This window comes from Coffea arabica, chromosome 1e, assembly GCF_036785885.1.
Source record: "Coffea arabica cultivar ET-39 chromosome 1e, Coffea Arabica ET-39 HiFi, whole genome shotgun sequence".
NCBI lineage: Eukaryota > Viridiplantae > Streptophyta > Magnoliopsida > Gentianales > Rubiaceae > Coffea > Coffea arabica.
Genome location: NC_092311.1, coordinates 39,418,280 through 39,437,680, shown reverse-complemented (window position 1 = coordinate 39,437,680; position 19,401 = coordinate 39,418,280). Strand labels below are relative to the sequence as shown.

Genomic DNA, 19,401 nt, shown 5'->3' with positions numbered 1-19,401 from the left:
GTCATCAGGCATTTGAATTCATCAATCTTCCTTGGTCTTTGGCTCTTGAAAGATGGTATGGTTTATCTGTGCTAAGAATTGAATGAGTACTTTACTCCAACGCTAACTTAGTATGATATGCATCACTCGTTAACAGTATTTAACATCAGTTGCTTACTACTGCAGGATGCAGAGAATGTTCAATCCTTAGTGAGTTCAATGACAAAGAAGAAAGGTGGATTCAGGGCTTGCATATTTGTACTAGGTGAGTGTGCATGATCAGAACATATGACCTATTGATGGCTCTCACTGGTTAACATGAAGATTAATTGTTTCCTTTTCCTTTCTTGTTTTCTGCTAGCTTTGATAACTCTCGAGAACATTGGATTTGTGGCGAATATGTCATCATTGGTTCTTTACTTTCACTTTGTGATGCAATTTGGTCTATCCGCTTCTGCAAACACCCTCACCAATTTCCTGGGGTCAACTTTCTTGCTCACAATCTTTGGCGGTTTTATATCAGACACTTACTTGAACAGACTTTACACATGCTTATCATTTGGCATCTTGGAAGTTTTGGTAAAGAACAATAACATGAATTCTAACTCTAAATAGCACATTTTTATCTATCTTTCCTCCTCAATAATTGGTGTTTTCCCTACAGGGATTGCTTTTACTTTTTGTCCAAGCAGATTCAAATAAGTTGCAGCCTGATCCCTGCGACAAATCAAGTTGTGTAAGAGGTGGTAAAACTATCATGTTCTATTGCACCATCTTCCTTTTGGCAGTAGGTGCTGGTGGAGTTAAAGGATCAGTTGCTGCACTTGGTGCTGATCAATTTGATCAAAAGGATGAAAAGGAAGCAAAGGCACTTGCAAGCTATTTCAACTCCTATCAATTCAGTGTAACCATAGGATCAATTATAGGTGTTACTATTGTGGTTTGGGTAGCTATGAACAAAGGTTGGCACTGGGGATTTTTGATATCTCTAATTACTACTTCTATTGGTATGGTGGTTCTAGCACTTGGAAAGCCTTTCTATCGCCTTCCATCCCAAAGCACCAGCCCCCTGGTCAAGATATCTCAGGTTTTTCTCTTCCTTAATTTGTTTCATTTAACTACTTGAAAGTTCCCTTCTTCCCAAAAAAATAATAAATACAATAATTTTACATGTTCGTAACCATTATCAACATGTTTTTCCAGGTTATAGTTGCTGCAATACGTAACAGAAATGTACCGCTACCAGAAAATCCCAGTGAGTTATACGAGACTGATGACAAAGATGCAATTTCACATACTAGCCAATTCAGGTAGCTCGACAATTAAAGTATCCTAATGCACCAAATTTAAGAATGAAACATGTCAAAAGAGCAAGTAAAAATGAAAGTTTATCCCCAATCCAAGAGGAGTGTATAAATCAGAACATTTTTGACCTCAAATACTTGTAATGATACAGGCTGTTAGACAAAGCAGCTAGTGTTCGAGGAGGGAGGGCTGCTAGTGTTCGAGAAGAGAGAGCTCCAGATCCATGGAAAGTATGCACAGTAACACAAGTAGAAGAAGTCAAAATACTCATCAGGATGCTCCCAATTATTCTGAGTACAGTTATAATGAACACGTGCATGGCACAGATGCAGACATATTCAGTACTTCAAGGATATTTCATGAATACCCATTTGGGATCTTTCAAAGTTCCTTCAGCTTCAATACCAGTGATTCCCCTAATTTTCATGTCTCTTCTTCTGCCAGTCTACGAGTTTTACTTCGTCCCACTCGCTCGAAAAATCACTGGTCACCCAACAGGTATCACTCAGCTTCAGCGTGTAGGCATCGGTCTTGTACTTGCCATCATCTCAATGGCCATTGCAGGAATGGTTGAGATCAAAAGAAGACATAAAGCAATAAAGGACCCATTGCATCCTATAAGTCTTTTCTGGCTGTCTTTCCAATATGGAGTCTTTGGCGTTGCTGACATGTTCACAGTGATCGGACTAATGGAGTTCTTCTACAGGGAGGCTCCCAAATGGATGAGATCTCTTTCCACTTCATTTGCACTCTTATCACTCTCATTGGGATACTTTTTAAGTACTGCCTTTGTCAATCTTGTGAATATTGTAACCAAGAAGGTGACTCCAAGCAAACAAGGATGGTTAGAGGCACCAGATTTGAACCACAATAAGTTGGAGCTTTTTTACTGGTTTTTAGCCATCCTAAGCTTACTCAACTTTGCTAACTATCTCTTTTGGGCTTCATGGTACAAGTATAAATCAACTGCACAAGATGCTGGAACTCATGGCAGGGTTGGGAGAGGAACATCCGCTGTAGCAGCTGAAGATTGAATTCCATGTATTTGTTTGTAGTACATCAAATGATCAAACTAGGGTCGAAAATCCGGATTTGGTACCCCTTTTACCTTTCTTTTGGATTAATTGTGAAAAAAAATTTGTGCATAATAGCTTGCTTTGCTATCTAAGTTGTTGGAAATATGAGGACATGCAGTCGTAATTTTGTTTTGTGATGGTTGCTTAAAAGACATAGGAATTGTTAGTGGCTGTAAGAAGGATAGAACTTTTACAGATGGGGCTTTTACTGATGTGAAACATTTACCAGAAAGTATGATAGATCAAATTCAAGTGTTTGGTTTGGTTTGGTTTGGTTTGGTTGGATCAGAGTTCTGGGTTTTGTTTTTAAAGCTATTTTAACTCGAGGTGTAACATGAAGAAAATTTGTTAGCCCATCAATCTCCTCAAATCAAAAGTCTACACAATTTACGTGACAAAACAGAGAGTTGCAGTAAAATAACTGTCAAATAGCCCCTCTCACTCAGGGCCAAAGGAAAAAAAACATGCACATGCAGTAATTCGAATAGACGGGGTGGTTGGAGAAATGCAACATGACCGCACAAGTCTTATAAAAGCAAAGAGAAGAAATCTGAAATGAGTACAAGAAAACTTATCAATGGTTGATTAAGTACAAAGAAAATTTGTCAATAGTTGATTAATTACAAAGAAATGAGTACAAGAAATCTGAAAACTTGTACAAAGAAATCTGAAATGAGTACAAGAAAACTTATCAACAGTTGATTAAGTACAAAGAAAACTTGACAATACAGGTTTATTAAGCACAAGAAAAACAAAAAACCTATTTTCTGTTTAAAAGAAAGAACCCAAGCGAAAACTGAAATGAGTTTCCAGAATGTAACAATCAAGTTTGCCGCTCATAACATGTAGCCCCGAAGAGGCCCTTTGTTGATTATCACTAATCACAACCATTGTTTTTTCTGCTTACACTGCTACTTCTTCAAGAGTCCTGGATGCAACCTATATTACAGACTGCTACACAATAAACCTGTACAATCTATTCATCTGAGCTAGTAGTGTCGACCCGAACTGATTCGAGTGTTCTACAGAAGCCATCGAGCTCTTCAAGAGTGAACCAGTCTTCTGTCATCTATATAATGTATGAGAGAAAATACCAATTGTTATACAGGTTAAAAGATATTTTTTTCTTCAAAAAGACACGAATTTGACTCACAAAGTAAGGGTAGCCCTCGTCAATGCCAAACTTCTCAGGAGCATTCTTTATGAACAAATAAATATAGTAAAGGACAAAATACCCGCATTTTTTATCATCTATCTGCTGAGGAATCTGGGAATAAAAAGAAAAAAACATAATCATTGCGTCTTTTTCAGTATAAGAATCCAACTAAAAATTGAAATAAGCTGATGATTAATTGTAACTCACACTAGGAACCAAAAGAGGAATTTTACGAATCAATTCTTTGGTTTCTGGCCTCTTCTCATTTTTATATATGTCCATAACAAACCTATGAAGGAGAAAAACAACAGAGCATTATGAGATAAAATAAGACACCGCCTACTTTTTGAGACCAATAATAAAACAGGTAATTGGTTGATCAAATACTTTCTAATTAAAGGTTCAAGCCTCTTAGGATCTGCCATGTGCAGCGAATCCAACAATATCATGCAGGGAGTTATGCTTTCTGATTTCAGGCTTTCACCGAAATGGCAGAAGATCAGGAGATTCCAATGAGACCTGACAAGTACAATCTCGATGAACAAGATACTCCGAAAGAAAAGATGTTAACTAACTAAACCAGTTGCATAATATAAGAGACCTACCACAGAACAATGGGAACCAGAACATATTTTTTTGAAAATATATCTTCCCTCTCTATCCATTTTAACACCTTTTCCTTCCATTTACTTTCTGCGTATGTGTTAAACCACAAGCAATCCATGTATGCAATTGAGTTTTGCTTCTCTGCAGAAACCTCACTCCATATGTGGCTGCATAATGCAATGCTTTTAACACAAGTAAGGTTTTGAAATAGGATCATAGTACAACTTTAAAAACATCAAACTAGAAAACTTACTCCATGTAGCGATAAAACTGCCTGGAGCTTAAAACTCCTTCCGATGTGATTGAAGTGCTGAAATTCAGGGGTCTCCTTGGTTGCCGTCGAACTCTTTTTCTTGGAATAGTAACTTCAGAACCACTTCTATTGACCATTCTTCTGCTTCTCCTGCTTCTAGTTCGAAGAGGATAGGCATTGAAGTCGTCCTCAATAAAAGACTCTCCAACAATTTTAATTTCTTCTTCAGCACTTGAATGATCAGACTCTACTGGTCCCTGAAGTTTCCCACAAACTTGGAGTGGGGGGCTAACATCAGAATCAGCTGTATCAATTAAAGCTTTGCTTTTTCTATTTCTCGTTGAATAGTGATATGACTTGATTTGGTTCTTTCTTGGGTGTCTGGAGGTCACACCTTCTTCATGATCTCCACCATTGACAAAACACACGAATTACTGTGGTTTGTTTCTCATGCATCCAAGATAATTTGCAATTGACTTGTTATGCCAACTACTGTTATCAATTATCAGCAGATCATACTTTAATATCAACACTTTACAAAAAGGTAACCAAGTAAACTTTACAAAAGGAAATTGTGATTGAGGGAGGCTATCATATGAATTCACTCCTTCAATTCCATTAAGATGATTTTAAATGAGCTTGAAATCATATGGTCTCATGGCATTGAAATAATAGAACTAGATAGTTAATTTATTTTATATTTGTTTCTTTCCTATTTTTATACACAAATCATTATGATCAAGTGATTCTTTGTTCATTACAGAAATGTCTCTGTCATCTTTAAATCTTTTACCTCTACATCTTCTTACTCGGATTTTCTGTTTAGATTTCAGAAAATATCTCAGAATGCAGTCAACATGGTATCTGTAAGACCAACAAGGTGAACCAAAAAGAGACTTGTAATCCCTTGTCATAGAAGAATAGAAGAACTAGATCTTTTTAGTTGGAATATTAACAATTAACAATTAACAAAATCAAAATTCTAAGCATGGCAGAGTGAAAAATATACCAGTATCAACAACATCTGTTATTTCCTTGGGTTCACCTCTGCTTTCTGACATCTGGCCAGGCTGAAAATGTTGACATATGAGGTTAGTTTTAGCATAAATTTCCTGCATGCTTTTTAACTTATTTGGGCGAGGATACTGAGCAGCTTGCTGATGCAACTCTGTATTGTCATATTCAACAGGACCTAATGTAGAACAATAAACTTACCAATCAGAAATGCTGAACATAATTTCAATTCTGAAAGTAACAACAAAAGATCTTTTCTTTTTCTTTTTTTTTTTTGAATCTAACAACAAAAGATCTTATCCTTAAAGAATTTGAGATAGTAGCACTAGATGCATCATAATTAAGCTCCTGTGCAGAACACTGTCACATACAATAGAAGCTCATAGTATCCGCAGGTAATGTATTGGGATTTTGGCTGCACGAGCAACTTATAGTCCCTTTCAAGTTCATGCATATACCACCCATTCACATAAGTATATTGATATCTTATATCTTAAATCTTTGGCATGCTAATACATCCAATGAATTTTTTGACATGGTCATACTTTTCTGTACAATAGCATACAGATTTGGGATTATAGGGTTTATAATGGTTCTATATCTGTACAACAGTATATAGATCATACTTTAATATCAACACTTTACAAAAAGGTAACCAAGTAAACTTTACAAAAGGAAAGTGTGATTGAGGGAGGCTATCATATGAATTCACTCCTTCAATTCCATTAAGATGATTTTAAATGAGCTTGAAATCATATGGTCTCACGGCAGTGAAATAATAGAAATAGATAGTTAATTTATTTTGTATTTGTTTCTTTCCTATTTTCTATACACAAATCATTGTGATCAAATGATTCTTCGTTCATTACAGAAATGTCTCTATCATCTTTAAATCTTTTTACCTCTACTTCTTCTTACTCGGATTTTCTGTTTAGATTTCAGAGAATATCTCAGAATGCAGTCAATATGGTATCTGTAAGACCAACAAGTTGAACCAAAAAGAGACTCGTAATCCCTTGTCATAGAAGAATAGAAGAACTAGATCTTTTTAGTTGGAATATTAACAATTAACAATTAACAAAATCAAAATTCTAAGTATGGCAGAGTGAAAAATATACCAGCATCAACAACATCTATTCTTTCCTTGGGTTCACCTCTGCTTTCTGACATCTGGCCAGGCTGAAAATGTTGACATATGGGGTTAGTTTTAGCATAAACATCCTGCATGCTTTTTAGCTTATTTGCATGAGGATACTGAGCAGCTTGCTGATGCGACTCTGTATTGTCATATTCAACAGGACATACAGTAGAACAACAAACATACCTATTAGAAATGCTGAACATAATTTCAATTCTAAAAGTAACAACAAAAGATCTTTTCTTTTTTTTTTTTTTTTTTTTTGAATCTAACAACAAAGATCTTATCCTTAAAGAATTTGAGGCAGTAGCACTAGATGCGTCATAATTAAGCTCCTGTGCAGAACACTGTCACGTATAATAGAAGCTCATAGTGTCCGCAGGTAATGCATTGGGATTTTGACTGCACCAGCAACTTATAGTCCCTTTCAAGTTCATGCTAATACCACCTATTCACATAAGTATATTGATATTTTATATCTTAAATCTTTGACACGCTAATACATCCAATGATTTTTTTGACATGCTCATACTTTTCTGTACAATAGTATACAAATTTGGGATTATAGGGTTTATAATGGCTCTATGGTTCTAGATTTGTCCAAACTCATCTGTTTGGAGGACTCAAAAGGAAGGGCAGTAGTTCACATGGGCGAATATCTGTGTGCACGTGTCAGAGAGAGCAAGACAGAAAGATAAACCTGAATGTCTGATACCTTGTTTTGAGTTCAAACGACTGATGGATTTCAGAGAGCAATTGGAAAGTGGAGGAATAGCAGCAACTGCTGGTTGAAATGAGAAAGTAGATGGATAGATTGGCATTACAAGCTTAAAATGAATAAAAGGGTTTTCTCATTTCAGGGATAAGGATCTACCACAGACGAAATCCAATAGTTGTAACCATAAGCCATGATGCAAAAAAAAAAAGAAAAAAAACTTGTTGTGCCCCATTTTTCACGATGAAGTGGTTTATTTACAAAAAGATGTGTTTTTTCATTTAAAAATATGTGCAAAAAAAGCCTAAAATGGGACTTTAAGACTGCAACAATTTGGACCCAAAATTTAGTCTAAAAAGGGTTTTTAAGAAACTAGAAGTCACCATTTAGTATAGAGTTTAGGTGTACCAAGTCACCCAAAAAATTTTTTAATAAAATAAAAAATAAAATAAAATCCTTTTCAACAATTTCAGGCCTTAAAAAACAAGAGAAAAAGAGTTTGAGAATCACGGTTGAAGAAAAGGAAGGCAAAGGTTCAATTGGTTCAAATATGAGGCACCCTTTCAATTTAGTCTAAATTAGTTGTGAGATTTAGTCAAAATTTTCCTAATCTAATCCTTAAATTTATCACGTTTGGATGTTTCTTATATAGATGCAAACCTAAATTTAAAGAAGATATCAAAAGGAGTAAAATGTCCATTTAAGGTTTAATTGGTACCAATCGCATTAATTGTGAAATCCAAAATAATTCCTTTAAGGGGTCACAAATATGCAAAAATAGGACTCAAAAGAAATAAGATTTATAATGTATATATAGAATTATACACGACCAAAAGATTGGGATGCAATATAACGAGTACGAAAGACAAAAACTCGTAACATAATTTTCTTAAAAAAAGGTTAATGGGATATTAAGTTAAAGAGCTATAATCACCCATTTTCCATATTCGAAAAGTGACCCTCTAATCTAAGCAAACAGATGAACTAGCTTATTTCTTCTAATTTTCTAAATGAAATATGAATCTAAATGATATGGTTCACGCATATAGAGGGTAAGGAAATAATATAAGAGGAAATATCATGCAAATGAGAAAAATAGCCTAAAATAGAAAAAATGCATGAAAATGCAATGAATGACCCATAAGGGATGAATCTAACGTGTAGACAGTCTAAGGTCTAGTGTTGGACTAACCCCATTTTAGAAATTCTCATTAGCATTGGACTAGTAGGGAAGTGGAGGGAGAAACCACAACTAACGTTGGGACTATTGTGATGACATCATGCATTCATAATACATAATAAAACAAATAAAACATAAATTAAAACAGCTAAACATATAAGAGCACATAGCATGAAACACATAAGTATAATAGTTAGATGCAAAAATCCTAAAAAAAAGTCAAAAAAACATATAAGCACATAAGTCACATAAACACACAAGACCTATCTATTATAGTGGGGATTTAACTACAATCTAAAATGAAAAAAATATATAATAAAATAAATCTATCTATCCTATCTATTACATTTGTCTATCTAATTACAATTTTTGTAAAAATAAATAAAAATATTACTTATCTATTACATTTTGAGGCATTTAAGTACCTCCCAAATAATTACAAAATTAACCAAACAAACATTAAAAATTTGAATAAGCATTTTAATTAAATAAATAATAAAAAACATGTAAAAACATATAAATATACAGGAGCATGTAGGAGTAGATAAGAATAGATAATCAAAATTTAAAGGGTAATAAAGGTATCTCCCTTTTAAAATGGTGACTAAATGAGGTAAAATCGCCCTATCTATAGTCAAAATTAACAAAAAGAGCATGGTACCAATTTACTTAAAAATAATAATAATAAGTACTAGATTCACATTATTATGTTAAAAATGTAAATAAACTCAAAACACTCAACATTTACAATTAAATGCATGCAAAAGAAGCACAATTAACAACTAAAGGACTGGAACAATTATAATTTAAAAATAAAAAACTATTAGGGACTAAATTGTAAAAATTAGAAAATTTTTGGGGTCAAAATATTTTTTCAAAATATTATGGGTCAAAATTAAACAAAGATAAAGTTTAGGGGCCAAAATGTAATTAAATTAGGGGCCTAAATGAATGAAATTTAAAATTTTTTAGACCACAGTAAACTTACTCAAAAGATTTGAGGACTTGTTACAAAATTCGGTTTCTGATTTGGACTCAATATAAACAATACTCCCTCCATTCCATTAAAAATATCATACTTTTCATTTTGGGAGGTTTCAAAACAATTGTCATGTTAGAAAAGTCAAATCACAATTGGTTATTGTGATGTTTGGAGAATCCAACTTTTTAAGAATTGTTATGTTAGGGGAATCTAACTTTTTAATAATAGTTGTTTAATTGTGATGTTTGTGCTTCTCTTTTCAATTTTACCCCCTCAAATTCAAATTTTAAATTTGAATGTATGATTAAAAAGAAGAGTTATATTGGAAAAAGAGTGTAAATGTTGCTTTGACTTTTCTAACATGACAAAATGAATGGGACATCCCAAAATAAAAAGTATAATCAAATGAATGGGACCGAGAGAGTAACTCTTATTTCTAATCATAAGCATGTTACCATTCAAATTTAAATTTTGAATTTATAGGACAAATATTGAAAAGAGAAGTACAAATATCACAATCAAATCACTATTCTTAAAAAATTAAATTCCCCAAACATGACTAAATAAATGGAACCAAAGAAGTATAATTTTAGGCCAAAATCTAGAAACAAAATTGAGCCATCATCTTAGCACTTGGGCGTAGGGATGACAACGGGGCGGGGGGCGGGGGAGCCCGCCCCGTTGCCTATTAGTTCCCCCCGTCCCCCGCCCCGCCCCCGCCCCGCCTTGCCCCGCTTCCCCCGCGGGTGCTAAAAAAATTTTATTATATAATTTTATTATAATTAAATTTTAATAAATAATCAAGTACTAAAATATCAACACATCACCAAATTATTATTCATTGTAATTTTACAATTGAAACTCATAAAAACAATCAAACAGAAGTTATTTGAATACAATCCAATATGATAAAATAAATATAATTAAAATAATCAAGTTTTCACTTTTAGTACAAATGCAATCACTAATTCATTATTGTGTTTGTGCTTTTTTTTGAGAAAAAAGTGTTATTCTATTAAGTGTAATTAGAAATTTAGTATAAATGTATTAGTAAATTTAGTATAACTAATTAATAAATTTTATTAGTAGACATGTATAATTATTCATATAATTGATAATATCAATTATATTACATAAACTAATATACATTATATAATACATCTAACTAATAATATCATTATCATAAGTTTATAACTAATTAACTTACATATTATATATAATTATACATATATTTATATATATATATATATATATATATATTTTTTTTTTTTTTTGTTTTGCGGGTGGCGGGGCGGGGGTATACTCCCCCACCCCTGCCCCGTTTCTAAGCGGGGGGAAAAAATTCCCCCCGCCCCCGCCCCCGCCCCGAGAGCCCCCGCGGGCACCCGCCCCCATTGCCATCCCTACTTGGGCGGGATTACTCTACACCAAAACAAAAAATACAGGCTAATTCATGAAAAAACCAAGCAAGTTCAAACAATAATGGAAACTTAAATAGAATGGAAACTTTGGGCTTAGCTCCAAAAGTCCAGCCACAAGCGCAACAAAAAACAAACACAAACTCACCAGAAAAAAAAAAAACCAGCCCAACTTTTTTTTTCCTTCCTTTTTCTTTCTTCTCTCTCTCTCTCTCTCTCTTTTCTTCTTCTTTCTTCTTCTCCGGTGGACTAAAGTTCGGGTAGCCGACATCCATGGCAGACGCCGGCGACCGGCGACGGTCTCTTCGATTACAAAAACTCATCAAAATATATCTCTCCACTCGATTTTTTGCGTGGAGTCCGTTTCCGAGTTTGATTTTTCAAAAAAAATGCACGAAAGGGGGTCAAAATGGCAAAATGCAGGCACGGTTTTATTTTTAAACATCACTAAAATCTTCACCAAAATTCATAAAAGTCATACCAAAACACTCCTTGTGATTTCTACAATATAACTATGACCTTAAATGGACAAAAAACAACCCAATTTAATTCAATTTTTCATTTAGGCATTTTTTCAAACATTTGGAATGCAAGATTTTGGTTCACTCAGTTCATGAAACTCGGACAGATTTGAACTCCCAAATTTTACCAACAACCAGTATACCTATTACCACAAAGAAAAAGAAAGGAAAAATATTAACCGTCTACTCCTGTTCACAGAGCCCTCAATATTTAACTTTTAATCACAGAAAGCAAGTGGCCACATTTACATAAGGGAAAAATGAAAAGAGTACCTTAACTGGCTTAATAGCCTTTGAATTCTAGTGTGCAAATTTATTGAAGAAGCCCGTGACCATACTCCGACAATGGCGACTTCAACAGCAGTAACAAATCTTCCTTGTTCTTCTGCCCTTTTTTTTTTTTTTTTTTTTTTGAGAGACAGAGAGCAAGAGAGCTGAGATAGGGAGTTGTATGTGTGTACGATTGTTGTGTGCTATTAAGAGAAAGACGAAGAGATTTTTGGGGGAGTTGAGGAGAATGTGTGTAGTGTGTGAGAAATTGAGAAAGAGAGGAGAGGCCGAAAGTTGAGTGAGAATTTCTTTTTTAGTGTCTGTGAGTTGAGGGGAGAAGTGGAGAGAACCGAGAGAATGGAGCGAGTTTTGTCAGTCTTGTGTGTTTTATCTTGAAAGAAAAAGAGAGAGTGCAGAGAGTGAGTTGTGAGAGTTTTGGTTGGCCAAAAATGGTGAATTTTGTAGCAAAATGAAAAAGAAAGATGAATGGGGAATTGAGTGTAAAAATAGTAGATTTGGTGAAACAAAAATGATTAGGATGATTTTTTATTTATTTCTTTCTTTTTTCCTTTGATTTTTTTTCCCATCCCTGACCCTAGAAACATCTATGCCAATCACCACACCCAATGAAGTGCAAATCCACAATAAACTGTAAACCGTATTATCTTGAACCATAGTTTTGTGCTTCCAGGGTGATCCTTTTAACATCCATGCAAGGACAAAAAGTAGTGATTATCTTTTGCTACTTGTGACATTGGAGTGAACCTTGCTTGCACCAATAAGAGAAAAATAAAAGGGAAACGAGAAGAAAGTTGGGTTTCATCAAGTTCTATTGCTTGATCAGCTACTAATTATTCAAAGGGGTTGGGAAACTATATTGGTTCCATCACTGATTTTTGGCATGGACATGATTTTGGCCTCACTTTTTATCCCCTGAAATATTTTTAACTTGTCAGTATATTTATCATGATTTGATTTGATCCAGTTCTGAATGTAGGCATATAATATAAATACATTGAGTGATATACAGAGGACTATAATTAGGGATCTTGCTGATTTGGACCTTGTGAAGCTTCAGCAGGTAAACTTTAGTTGCACTTATTGGGTGTTTCAAATGCTTGTCTTCTAGAATTTTTGCTCCACCTGCAGTTCTTAATTGTGTTTTGGCTCTTCATCAGGGAAGAAAGGAGAGTTGGTTTATCCCCACAAAGTTGGCTACAAATCTATCTATCACAGCTTATCAGATACATCATCCAGGAAACAGGTAATTCCAGCCTATCTGCAGGATTCTAGAACTTTGTTTGTTTACCATGCTGTCCAGCCGATACTCCCAATTATCTGTGTTCTTAAAAAAAAAATTGTGCTTATCATTGATTGGACTGGACATTTCAAAGGAACTTCCTCTGAACGTGGATTTGGTTGTACATTTCTTCAGCTAACTTAATATATGTCATAGCTTCTCAGTTGACTTCGATGAAATAGCAGACAGATTTTTTGACTGATTATTATTCAATTTTACTCCTATCAGGGATATGTTGTTGTAGAGACAAATTTCAGGATGTATGCATATTCATCTTCCAAATTGCACTGTGAAATCTTACGTCTATTCTCAAGGTGTGAAGTTACAGTGCTTGCTTAAGTTTCTTGAAATCATATCATTGAGGAAGAAAAGATAAAAGATATACTCAATATTCTTGATGAAAATAGAGTTTTTTTTTTCAAACAGTTTTATGTGTATAGTTTATGTCTTCTCATGAGAAATGCTTTTGTAAGTGATCAAACTATTCACAAGGATATTTTGTAGAGCAGTGTAGATAATTATGTTATGTTGTACCAAGTTGAAACAAGTCTGTTGAGACCGGCTATATCTAGAAACGTACTCCCACAAGTTTGAGCTACATTGAAGTTTAGATCTTGACCAAATGCAGAGGTTGGAGTACAGTTTTTGGCCTTCATTCGTGGTTGCTCTGCTTACTATGTATGCAAAAATGACCGAAACTACATATAACCCTTAAATTTCCTAGCTTGCTAGCCATCTGAAGAGTCTTTTATAACCCTTAATATATGATCTCATGATCGGTCTCTAAATGTTTAGCGAGGGATGTAGCTTGCATAGGATTTAGTTAATTCTGTAGCTAGACAGTTAATTATGTAATATGTCCCCTTTTTTAATTATTTTTTTTAAGATTAGATGGTCAATTTACTAATTGACTATAACGTCATGCAGCATTATCTTTTATCTCCGAAAATCATTCTACTTTTTTGCAATGTTTTGAAAATTGAATCGGACCAGCCAGTTCGATCGGTTGAACTGCGAACCGGCCATGATACCGGTCTGGTTCTATACTAAAGTTGATCTTGTCAAAAAACTGATCAAGACATGTGATTTCCAATTTTTCAATTTTTCCCTCAATATTTTTTAAGTTTTGCAAAATGTAGCTACCAAAGATTGAACTACATTTGCGATAGAAAGCCAACATAGTAACTATTGCATCATCACATCCTAGTAGTCTCTTTTGATAATACATTTATATAAAACAAGCATCCACCCTATAAAATCTCATCCATGACTCTTTTTTTATAATCTTCAACTCTCTCTCTCTCTCCTCTTTTCTTTTGTCATCCCCTTTTTAATCAAACCTCTTTAGTTTTAGTTTATTGATGTTTTCTTCCATCTTTTAATTTTGTTTTTGTCTATTAAATTGAATTTTTTTAAAAAAAATAATTATTTTTTTAACCCTAAAGATTAATTATTAAATACCACAACCACTCACTTTCATCTCATTTTTTGTTTCTTATCAAGTTTACATCTCTATTTTCGATTCTTCTGACTTCCTTCAAACTCCAAACTTCTTTTTTTTTTTTAAGTTGCAATCTCTAAATCTCATAGACGTGAATTAAATTTAAAGTCACAATGTCTAATTCCCATAGACATGAATTTTGTATAATTTTGAAATATTGTGGTAGATATAATTGAGATTGAGATGAATTTTATTTGTTTCAACTTATATTTTAAAAATTTTATTTTTGAAAATCCAAGTTCTTCGAAAGTATTAAACTTTTCATCATATAAAGTTTTAAATTAGTCCATTGCATGTCTTATTTTGTGCATATATATATTTATATAAATTATTTTTAAAAAAAAAATCATTAAACCAGGGTTGAACCGGTCCGATCGGTTGAACCTTGACTCGAACACCTCACCGGTTCAATTAACGGTCCAAGTTTTAAAACTAGTTTTTTGTTGCGGTATTGCTGATTATTTCTTTTCTTCAACAGAATGCACATCCTCGAGTTGCAAAAAGAACAGCTCAGCTTCTGTGCCTGAGAATGCCACTGATCAGGTTCTTCTATCTTTGTGGCATTTCAGTCTGATATGTTTTACATCCATACTTGTTGCTTCTTTTTTTGACGTTTCATGCTTCCTGGTTCCATTGAATGTAAATCCCATAGATAAGGTTGTGGGAATCAGATTTGAATCGGGTAGAGAGGATACCTGCACATTTCTTTGAAGAGTTCCCCTCTACCTCTAGGGTAAGCGTCAAGCTTATTCTCACAACCAAGGTTCTTTCTTGTTGGTCTTGGATTTGGCATTATTGTGACTTTGTGTGTTTGTCTACCAGGAAGTGTTTGAGGCTGCATGCGATCATGCAAGAGAATGTGGTGGTTTCCTCTGGGAAAATTCTAAAAAAAATGTGACTTGTAGTGAAAGCAGAAAGTTTTTCCTACATGAAGGAGTTTCTTCGCGGAAAGAAGCAATTGTCTTTTGGCACTTACCTTGAACTCTGTAATGTAGTTTGCTGGCAAAAAGGTCTTATTAGCTTCAGTGTATGAAAAATCCAATTGAAAAAATCTTAATCAACATTTTATCTAACAGGGCAATGTAATTGTGTTCTTTAAGAAAGGAAACATTTTGAATATCTACTAATTATTTTGTTAATTTTGGATCTTATCTACTTTTTATCCTTGTTTTCATGTATTGTCTTAAATAAGACAATCTTTTTTTCCCTTCCTTTTCTTATGATTTGGATTAAGCGATTATGGTTTCCATGGTAATGTTTTTCACACTCACATGATTATGGGCAATTTCTAGTTCTTTCATTTTCAAATTAATTTGCTCCCTAATTCGTTACAAAAGCAAATGTTCTTATAAGTGGTCTTTTATTTGGTCCACTACTGAAATATTCATATGTGGCTCTGTTATTTTTCAGCTCATACGGTTTCTAATTTGTCACATTTGTTATGCAAATCAAGGTATAGTTATCGAAGACTTGAAATATTTCTGGTTTGCCTTTTGGTCCCCTTTTCCCCTTTATTTTTCATGCGTGCGAGCTTTTCTGTCTCAACCTCTTTTTTACACAAATACCCTGATGAATTTGTTTCACTTTAATCAAATCCTAGAGGCAAAAATTCTGTAATGCGCATTAGTCACGATGAATTGAGTAATTAACCTAAAACATGACATGAAGGAGTATGAAATGGTGGAAGCTATGTTTTCATACTCGGACCGGGTATCGACTTGGTCGGGCTCATGAGTCAATGGGTTCGATTGGGTTCATTTGAGATTGAACTGGATGACGTCATAAATAAAATTATTTAAAATTAAAATATTGTATGTAAAAAACCTAAGAGCATGCTAATATTAATAAAGGTATATTCATATATATTTGATGTTTCAAATATATTTAACAAGAAAATACAAAGAAATTAGAATGATCAAGTAGCAATTTATATTATTCAATGAACATTAACAAGTGTAGAATTAAAATTATGGATTTGATTGAAAAATAACACCAAACTTTAGGATAACATTTATAAAGTATGAAATATTTGAGGTATATTAATAATTTTTAACAACCTAGGGGTCAAAACATAATATTGAAAATGCTTTGACCTTTTAAAAAAAAAACTTTGAAACAAAACCTGTTCTTCCGGTTCTTTTTGTTTTTTGGGTCAAACCCGATCAAATCCGATTTTTTATCTGATTTGACTGAGTTTCTATCTATTCGGTTTTTTAGGATAACTCGGATCGGACACTTGGCTGGTTCCCAGTTTGATCAGTCAAACCGATCGGTCCGGTCCGAGTTTAAAAATTGACAGGTGTCGAGCCTGTACAATAATAAATATTTGTTCAAATAAAGTATAAAATTTGTATACAGTGGTAAGTAGAGTCGAATCCACAGAGATTGGGGATAATTCGTTTCTTCTAGAATTCAGAGTATGGGGGATTTTATGAAAATATAAAAACAACTAATTAACCAACTAATGAAATAACTAATGAAAATAAATAGGAATTAATCAACAGCAGATACGACTCTAGTCAAAGGTGCAACTTTTCAGACACGGTTCATTCAACTAAACATCGATGTAATGATAATTCAATTACTCATTAATAGATTGGTTATAGTTGCCATAGACGCGATAAACAACCAACCTTTCCTTACTTTTTCGATAGTCAAGGTACGACTGTTGACTATTTCCCTAACTAAAAAATAATCTTAGGTACGACCGTAGGATTCAATTCCTCAATTGCATTAAGAATTAGAAAAGTGTGAGAACCCGTAAATTTTCGTAATTTCTAGGGTTTTATTTTATTTAATCGCACGTTTTTTTGTAATTTCTTTATTAGAAAATTTTCTAACTCGTTTTATGAGTAAATAGGGTTTTAAAAGTATTTTTCTAGTATAAGTTAATTCATGAGCTTTTAAGAGTAAATATCGGATGTGGGACCCACTAGTGCGGTAAGTTCGATAAAATTCGGTCGATTAGGTTAAGTTTAGTATTCAGGGATTAATTTACTAGGTGTTAAGAGATGATTAGGGGTTACCCAAATGGATGAGAGTTGGAGAGACAAAAGGATAGAGTAGCATTAATGAGAGTGACAAGTGTCACTTTGTTATTTGGTTGGATTTTGACCTTTGGACCAACTTTACCAATAAATCAAAATTGACCAAAATTTCTCCATTTTATTTCTTCCTTTGGCCGAACCTTGAAGAGGAAACATCAAGCAAAACCTTTCATCTTGCATCTTCAATTTCTTGCCCAATCTTGAGTTCCAACCATTAGCATCTTAAATTACTCCATAAAACTTCTTGCTAGAAAGGATTAAGAAGGTTTGGTGGAGTTGTTTTGGAAAGGGAAGCACTAAACTACCAACTTTTTTGGGGTTTTAAGGTATTTTACCAAGAACATCCTCTTTACTTCAATTAATTGCTTATTAGTGGTTTTTATTTGTTTTAGATGTTGTTTTGGGGAAGATTAGCACTTGAAGCAAAAAATTTCCAGATTAGGGTTTCCATTTTCCCCCTTCTGCCCGGTACTGTTTCCCCTAGTTAGAGGCCGAATTAACCTTAGCTCAAAACATGAAAGTTGTAGATAATGTTGTTTTATATTGCCTGCAAAATTTCACCTCAATCGGAGCAACGTAGCTTGTGAAAAGAGCGAAATACCCCTGCTGCCCTGTTTATGTCCGAACCTGCTAATCCGCTTCTGTAATTGGTTAGTTTGACCAGGAATACTACTGATTTGGTTGTCAGTGTCTTCTTAAGACTTATAGTCTTGTATCTTAGCTTTCAAATGGCTTTGGAATCACTTGAATTGGAGTTGTATATGCTGAGATATGACTGAATGAATCCGAACTGCCACAGTAAACTTCGAATTGGAAAATTTGACTTAGATACATTGCAAACTGGACTGAGTGGCCTTCTTCAACATTGTAACCCTTTCTCTTAGCTTCGAAACAGTGTAAATTACACCTCAATCCGACGAGGATAGCTTCAGTTGTGTTAATTCCGCTAAGCAACAGCAAATCTACCATTTGTTTTCCAACCCAAACTTCGTTTCCGCATATGTCCTAGTTTGATTTTTCACTTATACGTTCCATATGATTTTACTCTAGTGATATGTGAATTTGGTTTATGACTCGTATTCGAGCCTTATGGTGGTTCTAATTAAAGGTGTTTGATAGCTTGTGATTTGTGGGTGTTGAGGTTTGGTTGGAAAGTAAAGAAAGACAAGGGAAATGCTGTCAAAATTTTCGCGGAGCTTCTGCACAGTCTAGGGAAATTTGCTATATCTTGATGTAGGAATGTCGGAATTGAGTTCCGTTTACTGCGTTTTAAACTAGATTCATAGGGCTATAAACTGTATAAATTTTGGACCCTGTTTATGTCTGTACCATTTATAGTAATTTTTCAAAGTTGACTGAAATATTGTACCTGTTCTGTCTTTCACTGGATAAAGCAGCAATTTGAAGCTTGAATTTGACTGACTTGCGTTCTGAATCTTATGAGGATGTTTTCTGGAAAGTTATAGCCCTTTGAATGTATTTTCCAACGGTATAACTTTTACTAATTTTGGACTTACAAAACTTGAGATATGATTTTTCATATAGGGTTGCGCGAAACTAGAAAATCCTATTTTCCTAGTATTGATCTTACTTTCATTATCTACTTCAAATTTGGAATTGGTCAGTCATTGTAGGTAGGGCTTTGAGGTTGTTCATGCTTTTAAGACTAATTGTTACCTTTTCACTCCGATGTCACCTCTTTGTTTTGCATTAATGGTTCTTTTGACTAGGCATATGGCTCGTAACCGAGTCTCACTTGCGAATTACATACTAGGTCTTGGAGTAGAGTCTTAAGTGTTTGCCTTGATTGTTCTAGGAGGTGCCGACGATTAAAGCCACACTTGGGAAGAAAACTTTTGAAGTTATCCTTATTTGAACTGGTGAGTGCACCACTCCCTTGAGTTATTGCTAAACTGGTTTTCTGTACTTGCAACTTGCTA

General features: G+C 34.1%; 3 protein-coding genes across 9 annotated transcripts; 2 read left to right on the top strand and 1 right to left on the bottom strand.

Moving 5' to 3' along the window:
• LOC113694179 (protein NRT1/ PTR FAMILY 4.5-like) lies at nucleotides 1-2,624 on the top strand. Its single transcript, XM_072072392.1, has 6 exons — nucleotides 1-55; nucleotides 166-244; nucleotides 341-558; nucleotides 644-1,066; nucleotides 1,183-1,289; nucleotides 1,436-2,624. The coding sequence occupies exons 1-6, from the start codon at nucleotides 53-55 to the stop codon at nucleotides 2,316-2,318; spliced, it is 1,713 nt and encodes a 570-aa protein (XP_071928493.1). The 5' UTR covers nucleotides 1-52; the 3' UTR covers nucleotides 2,319-2,624.
• A 409-nt stretch (nucleotides 2,625-3,033) lies between these two features.
• On the bottom strand, nucleotides 3,034-12,112 carry LOC113703713 (ubiquitin-like-specific protease 1C). 7 transcript variants are annotated; one of them, XM_027225171.2, is made up of 9 exons: nucleotides 11,617-12,112; nucleotides 6,508-6,568; nucleotides 5,385-5,567; nucleotides 4,376-4,781; nucleotides 4,122-4,289; nucleotides 3,904-4,035; nucleotides 3,724-3,805; nucleotides 3,514-3,627; nucleotides 3,034-3,429 (listed from the first exon to the last, which is right to left on the bottom strand). In XM_027225171.2, the coding sequence occupies exons 2-9, from the start codon at nucleotides 6,557-6,559 to the stop codon at nucleotides 3,337-3,339; spliced, it is 1,230 nt and encodes a 409-aa protein (XP_027080972.1). In that variant the 5' UTR covers nucleotides 6,560-6,568; nucleotides 11,617-12,112; the 3' UTR covers nucleotides 3,034-3,336. The 7 variants fall into 7 exon arrangements, with proteins under 7 accessions (XP_027080972.1, XP_071911964.1, XP_071911960.1 ...); XM_072055863.1 differs by lacking the exon at nucleotides 11,617-12,112 and adding an exon at nucleotides 7,243-8,715 and having other exon boundaries at nucleotides 4,376-4,772; nucleotides 6,508-6,666; XM_072055859.1 differs by lacking the exon at nucleotides 11,617-12,112 and adding an exon at nucleotides 7,243-8,714 and having other exon boundaries at nucleotides 6,508-6,666.
• LOC140016927 (general transcription and DNA repair factor IIH subunit TFB2-like) lies at nucleotides 11,689-15,395 on the top strand. Its single transcript, XM_072071206.1, has 6 exons — nucleotides 11,689-11,706; nucleotides 12,611-12,694; nucleotides 12,763-12,877; nucleotides 14,893-14,957; nucleotides 15,067-15,147; nucleotides 15,237-15,395. The coding sequence occupies exons 1-6, from the start codon at nucleotides 11,689-11,691 to the stop codon at nucleotides 15,393-15,395; spliced, it is 522 nt and encodes a 173-aa protein (XP_071927307.1).
• The last annotated feature ends 4,006 nt before the right edge of the window (nucleotides 15,396-19,401 follow it).

Bases quoted from the DNA above. Each gene is read 5' to 3' on its own strand.
- LOC113703713 (XM_072055859.1), bottom strand. From the start codon at position 7,348: ATGCCAATCTATCCATCTACTTTCTCATTTCAACCAGCAGTTGCTGCT. The intron at 3,806-3,903 runs GTATTTGATCAA...TCTCCTTCATAG, and splicing joins CTTGAACCTTTAATTAGAAA to GTTTGTTATGGACATATATA. The intron at 3,628-3,723 runs GTGAGTTACAAT...TTTTATTCCCAG, and splicing joins TTCCTCTTTTGGTTCCTAGT to ATTCCTCAGCAGATAGATGA.
- LOC113694179 (XM_072072392.1), top strand. The intron at 1,067-1,182 runs GTTTTTCTCTTC...ATGTTTTTCCAG, and splicing joins CCCTGGTCAAGATATCTCAG to GTTATAGTTGCTGCAATACG. The intron at 1,290-1,435 runs GTAGCTCGACAA...GTAATGATACAG, and splicing joins TCACATACTAGCCAATTCAG to GCTGTTAGACAAAGCAGCTA.
- LOC140016927 (XM_072071206.1), top strand. The intron at 12,878-14,892 runs GTAATTCCAGCC...TTTCTTCAACAG, and splicing joins ATACATCATCCAGGAAACAG to AATGCACATCCTCGAGTTGC. The intron at 14,958-15,066 runs GTTCTTCTATCT...TAAATCCCATAG, and splicing joins CTGAGAATGCCACTGATCAG to ATAAGGTTGTGGGAATCAGA.